Genomic DNA, 12,265 nt, shown 5'->3' on the forward strand with positions numbered 1-12,265 from the left:
ACACTTTTTCCTGCCAAAGGGGAAGCTTGAAGGCCACTGCTTATTTTGACTTAATTTAGTTTCCACAAGGGCAACTCGGACCCAGGAGGGCTGTGAGCCTCCCAGGTGTCAGCGAAACAGAAGCCTGAAGAGTCCTGGGATCCAGTCCACTAGCTGTGTCACACCTACAGCCTTCCCTTGTGTTTAGTGCCTGTCCCTGCCCTGTGACTCTCACAAGAGCAAAGCAAACCCCAAGGTCATGCCCCAGGAAGACGACAGGGAGACCTGAAGGAGCCTGTCCCATGGGGCCAACCTCAAACGCTTCTTCCCCTCAGTGTTGGCCGTGGGTGCTGCGCCGGTGGTGCTGGGTGCCATGGGCTTCACCAGCGCAGGCATCGCTGCCTCCTCCATAGCTGCCAAGATGATGTCAGCAGCTGCCATTGCCAATGGGGGCGGAGTTGCTGCCGGTGGCCTAGTGGCCACTCTACAGTCAGCGGGTAGGTGTCCTGAGCAAGAGTGAGGGATGAAGGGGAGGATCGGGGCCAGGATGGGATTCAGCCCAGGCCTAAGCCTGAGGGAGGGCCTGTCCTCTCCCTCCAGTCACCTGGTCCTCAGTCCCTGGTCCTATGTCTCCCCTCTGCTGTCCCCTCTTTTGGTTTGGGGTGGGTGGGTCCAGGGGTACAACCCAGCAGATATGCATTCCCAGCCAACCCTACAAAACCTGGGCAGGTCCTCCCCCCCGCCTCCACTTCTAGACTCCAGCCTCGTCTAGAAGGTGCGGTGCCTGCCATTTCTCACAAGGTCTGCCCTGTCTGTCACTGGTGGACTCACCACCAGAGTTCATGCCTCCTCTTTGGGCAGCCGCTCCCCAGAGCAGACATCCTAAGGTTTTAGGAAGTAGAGGAGGGAGCAGGAGTGGGATGCTGGGGCCTCTGGCCACCTGAGGTTCCCTGGGATCTCTGACCCCCCTCCCTGGCTGCTAGGGCACCCTGTGCCCCTGTGGTTTCACCCTCTCTTCTTCCCCAGGGGCAGCTGGACTCTCCCTGTCATCCAACATCCTCCTGGGCTTGACTGGGTCATCTATTGGGGGCTGGCTGGGGTCTAAAATAAAGAAACCCTCTTCCTCCGAGAATGGTTCAGATAAGGATGGGAAATAAAGAGGAGATGCTGTGACCTTCCCCTGGTGCCCGTGCTGCGTTTCGTGGACAGGGTGGGGCGAGCTAGCGGGAACTCTGTAGGAACGAGCACCGATACCTCCGCCACTGAAAGCCAGGTCAGTACTGTCACTCACTTGTGAGCCTGAGCAGCTCAGGTCTCCCCTCTGAGCCTCAGTTTGCTGCTCTTCAGATGGGGACATGGACCAAGTGTCTTCGAAGATCTCAGCCAGAGCCAGCGTGGTAGGACGACCTGGCTCTGGGGTCTCTGTTTGTGCCACTGACCCTCAGCTATCAAGTCCTGTAGCCTCAGGCATTATCGACCCCTCCCCTCCCTGCCCAGGACTCAGGGTCTGGCTCCATCATGACTCTAGAACAGCGATTTTCAACCTTTTTCATCTCATGCACACATCAATGAGTTACTAAAATTCTGAGGCACACCAAAAAATATATTTTTTGCCAATCTGACAAAAAAAAATAGGTATGACTTTGATTCATCCAGTCCACTAACTTGTGTTCACACCTACAGCCTTCCTTTGTGTTGGATCCCTGTCCCTGCCCTGTGACTCTCACAAGAGCAAAGCAGACCCCAAGGTCATGCCCCAGGAAGATGACAGGGAGACCTGAAGGAGCCTGTCCCATGGGGCCAACCTCAAACACTTCTTCCCCGCAGTGTTGGCCATGGGTGCTGCACCCCTGGTGCTGGGTGCCATGGGCTTCACCAGCGCAGGCATCGCTGCCTCCTCCATAGCTGCCAAGATGATGTCAGCAGCTGCCATTGCCAATGGGGCTGGAGTTGCTGCCGGTGGCCTGGTGGCTACTCTATTGCACAGCAGGTCCTGGCCCTGGGACCGACTTGCATGACCCCAAGCCCATCACATGACCTCTCCGGACCTTGATCTGTTTGTTTCTGAGTGCCCGGTCTCTACTTCCATCCTTCTGACCGTGGTCCCGTGCAGCCCCCCTCCCGTGGGTCCAGTGCAGGCGCAGGCATGGGCTCTCTCTAACCCACACAGGCCCCTTCCTTTCAGCCCACACTATGAGGCTGTGCCCTTGCTGTGCTGGAGGCAGACTGTGCTGGCTTGTGAGAGCCCATGATCAGTGTTTCCAGGGACTTCACAAGCCATTTGTTAAACTCAGCCATGGCTTTAAGTTAACTTATGTGAACCTGTGATTAAATAATTGGTATTAAAAACAAAGGTAATACCCCAGCCGGTGTCGCTCAGTGGATTGGGCATTGTCCTGTGCACCAAAAGGTCACCGGTTCCATTCCCAGTCAGGGCACAAGCCCAAGTTGTGGGTTTGGTCCCTGGTTGGGGGTGTGTTCTGGAGGCAACCAATCAATTTCTCTCTCACGTTGACCTCTTTCCCCATTCCTCTTTCTAAAATAAGTAAAAACATATTTAAAAATAAACTTAATAAATACTCCAAACTTGCCCCTTGTAATTGTTTTCCTGTTACCTATGCTCTTGGGTTATTCATATCTATTGTACCTGCGTAGAAGTGACATTATAGAACAGGTGGCACCGCACATCTAGTCCCATCTTGGTGGATAGGGACTCCAGGTTGGCAGCTTGAAATCAGCTGTAGTGAAAATATTTGCACCGAGGAAATTAGCAAATGTTACCAAATCAGGGCTTGATTTGTTTTCTTCAGTGTCTAGACATAAGAGTGATGGAGAAAATGTTAAAAGTCAAGATTAAACTTAAAAGTATGTCTTGGGTGAATATTGTGATATGTACATTGAATCTCTGGTTTTTTTTAAAAATGTCTGTAGGCGTTACAATAAAAATACATTATAAGAATTGAGGGACCTGGGCTGCCATTCAGAAAAGGACTACCTGATTGAGTGAGGTTCTCACAGACACCTCCAGCTTGCTTTACTTGCCAACATAAAAGAAAACAGCATCCAGCATTCACGTTGGAACCACACTCATCTGTCAGTCGAGGGCAAGCATAGGTGGGCTATCAATACACCTGTTTGGAAAATCAATGAGAGCTTTCTAAGGGAATCGATGGGCTGTGTGCATACATGTGTATATACATGTGTATGTATGTGTGTGTGCATACAGATAAACATATTCCCTCCTCTCCCTCTGGTTGGTTGATAAACATTTGGCTGGATGCTTCCTTCCCAAGGTTTGTGCGACGTTTTCTAATTTTCTCACTTTGCTGTTCTCCCAGGGAGAGCTCCTCTGGTGCCACAGGTGACCATACCCTCTCTGCAGGCAGACCTTGGCCCTGAGCTGTCACTTGGATGTTTCCCACCCCTCAGATCAGACAGCTCCCAGGCCAGGGTAGAGGTGGGGCCCTGGAGCTCTATGGGGCATGGTTTGGGTGCCCCCTCAGCAACGGGACCCCGTGGTATTGCCCAGGGGGGCCTACCACCTGGGTTGGCTGGGTATGTGAGCGAGACATCAGAGTTGGAAGCAGCTGAGGGAGTGATGGATAGGACACGGGGAAGAGAGAGGGGGATGCCCAACATGGTCTGGGGGAAGGGGACAGAGGTGATGAGAGGAGGCGCACAGAGGCTTTGGTGGGGGAGGATGGTGAACCGTGTGCTGAGCATTTTGAATTGGAGGTATCTCGGGACATCCAAGCTGGGAACAGACCTGGAGGGGTGGGGGGTGATAGAGGGCTGGGTGCACCCTGAAGTGACCCATGGAGAAGCTAGACCACAAAGAAATGCTGTAGCTAGTGTGGAGGCTGAGGGAGGGGAGGTTCAAAAAGGAAGGTCACCCAGGGTGAATGCCGAGAGGTGCCATGGGGCCGAGAAGTTGTGGGAGGCAGGCAGACCAGTTGGCAAGCCCCTGCCAAGACCCAGGGACAGGGGTGAGAACAGTCAGCTAAGATGGGCGGGCAGATTCCAGACCCATTCCCAGGTTCAGGGGAGCTATCACCTGTGGGAAGTGGAGAGAGGAGGCGTCCAGCCTGCACCACAGGCTTTTGGCTTCTGTGATTGACAGCTGGTGTCCTTGGGTAAGTAGGGAGCCCAGAGGAGCCAGGGAGAGTGGAGGAAGCCTGCAGCCCGGGCAGAAGGTCTAAGGCAGCCGACCTCAGGCCTGAAGCTCAGCAGTGGTCAGTGCTAGGGGAGCAGGTGGGTCAGCCCTGCACAGGAGCCTGGAGGGAGCTGCCTCCAAGGTGGAACCCGGGAGTGAGCACACGGGAGCGTTCAGTGAGTGTTTGTGGAAGGAATGAGTGAGTGACAGAGCGACTGGCAAGTGTGAGCCCTGAAGAGCTTTCCCAGACGGGCGAGCATCAGGGGACAGAGGCTGAGAGCTCTGAGGGGTGACTGGCCAGTGTCAGATCCTCAAAAACCAAAGGCGCAGGGGAGGCGGCCTGCAGGTGCCCCTGCTCAGTTTGGCTCCAAGCATTGGGGAGGGCAGCTCGCTGAGTGGGCGGCTCCCACCGCTGCAGGACCTCGGGAAAGAAGGGGGAAGGAGGCGAGAGGAGGCACCTTCCAGGAGAGGTTTGGTGAGGAAGGAAGGGGACACGCAGGCGGCAGCTGGACAGAACACCATTAGATCAGGTCAGGAGGGGATGGCTACTTGCCTCCTTCCCTCCCTCCTCCTCCTGACACTTCCTGGTTGAGTGGCCTTGGAAAAATCCAATGGATCACTTTAAGCTGAGCTCCTGTTGTGATACAAATCCCATATCAAAATGGGATTCAACTAATAGCGTAAAATAAACACTTGCATGGTAAACAGGAAACTTCGCTTTCCCATGCTCTGACCTCGTGGCAAAGGGAGCTGGTGGATTCCAGGGGCTGGGGAGCCTCGGGGGATGAGCAGGGAGCCCGAACACCATACACCCCAAAAACGCTGCCAGTGACGAAGTGGTGAGAAAACTAGAACTCAATTCTACAACATCTCATTTTATTACAAACCCGTCCTTGTGTTCCAGAATCAATGGCTATTTAATATACAATCCAAAGCCCTTTGACAATTGACCATGTTAACATTTCTCAGTACTTTAGCTCAAACAGAGAAAATCTTTATAAAACCCCAATCACCAGGTTTAGTACATCCCAAGATGAGCACTTTTAGTAACAAGAGGAAACAAAATGTGTCAGGAACCCGGTCAAACACACACAGCAGCAGGTGAGGCTCCCGACGCAAACAACTGACTCCCTATAGAACACAAACATAGTGTCCCCCAAGAAAGGTACACAGATGTCAGACTCGCGATAAATATGAATGACTCCCTATAGAATGTAAACATGGAGTGTCCCCCAAGAAAGGTACACAGCGGTCAGACTCGCGATAAATATGAAGGACTCCCTATAGAATGTAAACATGGAGTGTCCCCCAAGAAAGGTACACAGCGGTCAGACTCGCGATAAATATGAAGGACTCCCTATAGAATGTAAACATGGAGTGTCCCCCAAGGAAGGTACACAGATGTCAGACTCCCGATAAATATGAATGACTCCCTATAGAATGTAAACATGGAGTGTCCCCCAAGGAAGGTACACAGATGTCAGACTCCTGATAAATATGAATGACTCCCTATAGAATGTAAACATGGAGTGTCCCCCAAGGAAGGTACACAGATGTCAGACTCCCGATAAATATGAATGACTCCCTATAGAATGGAAACATGGAGTGTCCCCCAAGAAAGGTACACAGATGTCAGACTCCCGATAAATATGAATGACTCCCTATAGAATGGAAACATGGAGTGTCCCCCAAGGAAGGTACACAGATGTCAGACTCCCGATAAATATGAATGACTCCCTATAGAATGGAAACATGGAGTGTCCCCCAAGGAAGGTACACAGATGTCAGACTCCCGATAAATATGAATGACTCCCTATAGAATGGAAACATGGAGTGTCCCCCAAGGATGTTACACAGATGTCAGACTCTCGATAAATATGAATGACTCCCTATAGAATGGAAACATGGAGTGTCCCCCAAGGAAGGTACACAGATGTCAGACTCCCGACAAACATGAATGACTCCCTACGGAATGTAAATATAGGGTGGTCCAAAAAATGTGCACACAGTGAAAAGAAATAATAAATCAACTCCTGAAGGAAAAGAATGGCTGCCTTTTGAACATATAGGGTGTCCCCCCCCAAAATGTACACACAGGTGAGACTCTGGTGGAAGAGAATGACTCCCAATGGAACAGATTGTATAGTTCCAAAAAAATGTGCACACACTTTTAACAGCTGACAATTCACTGAATCTTCACCTTTTCAAGTTTAACTGATTTGAAGAAATGGGTGAAGCCAGACTAAGTTTAAATAAAGAAAATTTCTCCACTAGGCTTTTTATGGGGATACATAAAAGATAAAAGTCGACGGTAGACAACAGACAACGGTTGAGGAATCCAGGGCAGCTATGGAAAGAGATACGTACAAACACCCAACCGAAGGAACGATTCTTGGTGTTTGCGCCTCCATCGCTCGCCTTAGTTCTGGCGCTGCTGCTGAGGAAGCAATGGAATCGCAAACACCGAGAATCGCTGCGTTCTGTTTGTGCGCATCCTCTGTCCACAGCGGCCTCGATGCCTGGATGTGGCCCGTTCTGTACCAGACACCTCATCCTTTGTGTGTCCCCAGAAGGAAGTCCAGAGGGTATATCTCCTTTGTTCAAAGCTTAGTCTGGCTTCACCCATTACGTCAAATCCGTTAACCCTGAAATGGAGTGAAAATTGAGTTATCAGCTGTTAAAGTGTATTTACATTTGGGGGGACACCCTGTAGTATATATATTTGGGGGACACCTCAAAGCACATATATTTCACGAGGGGGAACACATGTATGTCATATATTAAACTTGGTTTCTACCCCAGGAAGTCACTCAAAAATAATAATTGAGAGTCCCATGCTCGATGGCGGACACTGAGGCGCTGCAGCCACTTTCCAAATCAGGCTGCACCTGCCTCTCGCACACGCTCCCCTCTGCACACTGTGGACACTTGCTGGGAGGGGGCGGGCAGGCTTTTCTTGCCCCATCGCCCAGGCCGGGCAGACCCAGTGTTTACAGAAAAGTGAGCAGGTTGGCCCAGGAGCCAGCTGGAGAGAGGCAAAGCCTGGGGCCACCTGCCTGGAAGACCACCCTGGCCTGAAGGATGTGGGGCCCAGGCCTGACTTGGCAACACTCTGGGTTAACAGTGAGCCTGACACCAGGGTCCACCCAGGACGTCAAGTTTGGCTGGTCTGGGCTTCTCCTGGGACCACCAGGCTTCTGGGAGAGGGAGTTGAGTGTCTGAACCACGAGGGCCCAGCCCTGAGAGAGTGCGTGCCTGTGTGTATCTGCTCACCCGCACACGCACACACACGCTTAAATGGAGGTGAAGTAGCTAAGGGGCACGCTCACATAGCTCACAGTGGCTGCCTCTGGGAAGTCGGTTCGTCATTGCATTGTGAGCATCCCCAGGCCAAAGTGCATTTGTTCAAAAGATACCAGTGGCTGGAGGGTCAGACAGGAGTTCCACATATGGGTGTGTGACCCTTAGGGCTGGCGCAGCGTTGTCACTAACAGGATACATGGAAGCAGCACGGGAACCCCTTTCCTCGTTCTACAGCCGCTCCAGGCACCGCAGGCAGACAGAAGAGGAGGCGGTTGTCCTCAGAGGCACGTTGGTAGTTTGAAGGCTCGGGAGCTGCTTTGGGGTCAGGAGGAGGGGCCACTATGGGTCCTCTGGCCTTTCGGTACGGGTCATTGGTGGTTTTCCTTTTTTTTTTCTTCATAAATGAGGGAGGGTATTTGGTGAGGAACTGGTAAAGGGAAAGGAATCTCAAGTGTCTGGGAAAGGGAGAGCCTATTTAGAAGGAGGTGGGATGTCCGAGGATGACCAGCACTGAAGGCGCTTCAACAAAGCCGGGCGGGCCGCTTGTGACTTGTCTGTCTTCTTCTTTTTGTTCTTTTTGCGCCGAGCGGCTACATTGTTATCCACAGATTACCCAAGAGAAGAAGGAAAAAAGAAAACAACACAAAACAGCAAATAAATGAACTGAATAATAACAAACGATGCTACATTGGCTAACCGTACTTGGGAATCAGAATCCTGTCCAGCCCAGGAGAGATGGAAACAACACCCACCGCACAACCAGAATCAGGACTCGGTGAATCATTTAGGCTCCGACTCCCTTTAGTTAATTCAGTGGCACCCTTGTGTCAATGCTTTACTTAGCACGTGAGAAGTCTATATTGCTCTAGGAGACAATGTGTTAGACCATTTTTCAGTTTCAATGTGCTAAATTATTAAATAAGATGTTTATTAATTTAGGACCTGCCCTTTCTTACTCATCCTTTTTTAAAAATACGTTTTTATTGATTTCAGAGAGAGGAAGGGAGAGAGAAATAGAAAGATCAATGCTGTTTCTATCATGGATCGGCTGCCTCCCGAAGGTCCCCTCTGAGAATCAAGCCCGCAACCCAGGCACGTGCCCTGACCAGGAATCAAACCGTGACCTCCAGGTTCATGGGACGATGCTCAACCAACTGAGCTGCATCAGCTGGGCTTACTCAGCCCTTTTAATGACAGGCTTCCTGACACCTTGGTGACACACACTAACTCCTGCTCCTGTTCAAAGACCTTGGAACACTTAACGGTATGTTTCTGCAGTAAAACTGTCTACCTAACTATTCACTAATACTTTTTTTCTTAAATCCTCACTGCAGGATATTTTTTCCATTGATCTTAAGAGAGAATGTGGAAATAGGGGAGGAGACAGAGAGAGAGAGAGAGGATAAGTTTGAAAATAATGAGAGTACCTACCTCTGCCAAAATAGCTAGAGCTCTACCTCTTTTTGATGCCAAAACACCCTCAACATCAAGAATTATTCCTGTTTAGCCCTAGCTGGTTTCTCTCCGTGGATAGAGCATAGGCCTGTGGACTCAAGGGTCCTAGGTTTGATTTCGGCCAAGGGCACATGCCCAGGATGCGGCTCAATCCCCAGTAGGGGGCGTGCAGGAGGCAGCCAATCAATGATTCTTTCTCATTATTGATGTTTCTATCTACCTTATCATTCCTCTCTGAAATCAATAAAAAATATATTTTGAAAAAATATTCCTGTTTAGATTCCTACATATCCTCTACTCTAAACCTACCCTCATGGCCTTTAAATTATAGTCTGACCAGAGCAGACAATTGGTCTAACTTTCTGAGCACGTCATGTACATGAACATAACTGATTCACCTGATTTCTGATTGAGGATTCAAGTCCATAGAGCAGCGGTTCTCAACCTGTGGGTCGCGACCCCTTTGGGGGTCGAACAACCTTTTCACAGGGGTCGCCTAAGACCATCAGAAAACACATATATAATTACATATTGTTTTTGTGATTAATCACTATGCTTTCATTATGTTCAATTTGTAACGATGAAAATACATCGTGCATATCAGATATTTACATTACGATTCATAACAGTAGCAAAATTACAGTTATGAAGTAGCAACGAAAATAATTTTATGGTTGGGGGTCACCACAACATGAGGAACTGTATTAAAGGGTCGCGGCATTAGGAAGGTTGAGAACCCCTGCGATAGAGGAACCTCGGTTACTTCTTTCCCCACAGCGCCACCTGCTGACCACAGCTCCCACCACAGGATAAGGACCCACTACTCACTGCTGGTGCCCCAGGCGGGTTCAGCATCTTCAGGGACCAAAGCAGCTTGAAGTGCAGGCAGTGCTCACAGGGGTTAAAGTTCAGGCCCCTTATCCGTCAGACCCGGGTTCGGATGCCAGCTCCAACACTTATTCTCTGGGCCAGGGCTTAACCCTGGCAAACCTCACTTTCCCAGCTCTGAACAGGGACAGGAACGGTGCCGACCTCACCCGGCAGTTAGAACCAAAGGCGATAGATAGAGCGGGTCAACTACCTAAAGGGTGCTGAGCCCAGGAAGCACCATTGCACGGCTGCCGTTACTCATATTTACCACTGACCTCATTCATGGACCCCAACGACAGTTTGGATCAGTCAAGCATTTTTTTCTCTGAAAGGTTTGCCAACTCCATTAGGCTGATTATAGTCATTAAGCCAGTTTAGACAATAACACAAGTTGAGGTGGTAAATGTCACAACATGTAAGGAGCCAGTATGAAAGCTTCATTATCATTGACCTGCACGTGAGCTTTTGACCTAATTCACCTGCTGTGAAGACTGGGGGTGCAAGCACTGGTCCCCAGACAGTGGGCATGCGTGTGCACACCTCATTTTAGCCTCTCCAGTGACACACCGGGACTTGAGGTGGTGACTGCAACCTGGAGAGGCTTGTGCACACGTCACACCCAGAAGGCGGCTTGGCACAGGCCCTGGGCCCTGTCAGCTACTGTCACACCAGACGCTGAGAGCACACGAGTCTCAGGCAGGGCCCTGGTCCTCAGAAAGCCCTAGTGTCCTTCATAAAATTTACTTTCTCAGGGGGCTTGTTGGGCAGGTTTATAGGTAAATAATGTACACAGTGATATTTAAAAGTGAATTTGAAAATGAAACCACGTTTAAGACGATGGCTTTGTTTAATCGATTGTAAAATGCACGTTTTCACCCCCAAACCTTACATCTCTGAAGTCAGGATGCAGCTTTGAGCATCTCTCGCATCACTGTCGGCTAGGTGGCAATTCTGACAAAATCGTCACTGCCACCACCCATTCATTTCCTTTCTATGAGCACACAGTCCTACAGCTTACAACTGCCAGCCTCTTAGATCCGATGAAACATATGCAGCACATCAACTAGAAACCCATTTCGGAACCTCTGGCTCACTCCGACCACAGCCCTAAATGTCCAGGTACAGCGCCCCCTGGTGGGAGGACTCAAGGCCAGGAAGGTGGGAGAAGAGAACCGCACCTGCTTTTCAGAGGGACCGAAAGCTCAGCCCGGCCGTGCTGAAGACCTTGCACGTGTCCATCACGTGTTAAATGCACCGGGATCTCCCTCCGGAAATGGCTTCTCCCAGGCCCGGCAGATACAAAGACACCCCAAAACTTACCCTCTGGGGCTCTCTCTGCGGTAACTGTATGGAGATCTGCTCTGGACATTCCAGGACCCACCACCTGTATGTGATGGGCGGGGCTTCTCGTGCTAAAGGAACTAAATTGTTCTGGGACGAAGCTGCCACAACACGGACGTGGGTTTATATTTTCTACTTGGCTGTTCACATACCTAATGGGGGAGCACATCCCCTTCAGGCGCCTACACACGTGTGCACACCCAGCACGCCATCTCGTTGGTGCTGCCCTGTCCACGAGGGAGACCTGAGGTCCTCCCCTTCATTTCCCGCCTGCAGCCAGGTCACCCTCCTACCTTCTGGAGGTGGTCTGCTGGGGGCATCTCGCTCTTCCATCCGGTATGAGCATGATGGCGTGGCCTCCGGGGGCCCGGGAGGGCTGTCTGGGGTCGGCTCCGCTGGTTCTCCAGAACCGTTGTTTTTGCGTTTGAAGAATTTGATGAAGGTTCTGGCTCCAATCCAGCGCTTGTTCCTATTAGAAGTAGAGGCTTAGGACTCTGCCAGCCCTCACTGTCCCTCCAGCTGGGCAAGTGGCCGTTAATTTGGGGTTCAGAAGGATGGAGCTCTTCGCCAGCACCATGATCTTCGTATGTGGGGCTCAGAGGGTAGAACACAATTTGCAGTGAATTCACACAAACCCTACTCTGGACCTGCCATGGAGGGGAAGATGCGGGCCCAACAAACTGGTCACCGCTCTAGATGCTACAGCTTTCCCCACTCGTGAAAGAGCAAGCTTTCTGTGCTTAAGTTACTACCATTAAATCAACTCACTTCCTGGGAGCAGTATCCATGACTGTTTCCTCCTCTTCTTTTACTGTCAGTAAGTTTCCTTCTTCTCTGTAAATAGAGGAGAAAGAAAAGCAATCCGGTTTTTAAAATAAAACACGTAAATTGACTCAGCCCAGCCTGGGACCTGGCCCAGAAGGGCCAGCATTTTCCTGGGACTCAGACATCACGGGGCTCATGGCCTTGTGATTGCTGAGTCGGGAACATGGGGATGAAAGCACGTGACGTGGGTCCGGGAACCCTAACACGTGGAGGAGACCTGCTGAAGCACCAAGGATCAGGCTGAACGTCGTCTCCAGAGAGCAAGCCCCGAGCCATGTGAAACTCAGGGTCGGAAACCCGTGGGCCCTGACAGCTCAGACCCTGGTTTCCTGGCTGGAA

At 50.8% G+C, this 12,265-nt stretch overlaps 1 protein-coding gene across 1 annotated transcript in view; it reads right to left on the minus strand.

Moving 5' to 3' along the window:
• Positions 1–9,710: 9,710 nt before the first annotated feature.
• LOC106699127 (protein Daple-like) overlaps positions 9,711–12,265 on the minus strand; it is a 42,701-nt gene continuing 40,146 nt past the window's right edge. The window contains exons 13-14 of the mRNA XM_023764104.1: positions 11,395–11,570; positions 9,711–9,763 (exon numbers count right to left, since the gene is read on the minus strand). Of these exons, the coding sequence (XP_023619872.1) occupies positions 9,711–9,763; positions 11,395–11,570 (229 nt within the window). The remainder of the gene's footprint in view (positions 9,764–11,394; positions 11,571–12,265) is intronic.

The sequence above is a fragment of the Myotis lucifugus genome, unplaced genomic scaffold, assembly GCF_000147115.1.
Source record: "Myotis lucifugus unplaced genomic scaffold, Myoluc2.0 scaffold_316, whole genome shotgun sequence".
NCBI classification, from domain to species: domain Eukaryota; kingdom Metazoa; phylum Chordata; class Mammalia; order Chiroptera; family Vespertilionidae; genus Myotis; species Myotis lucifugus.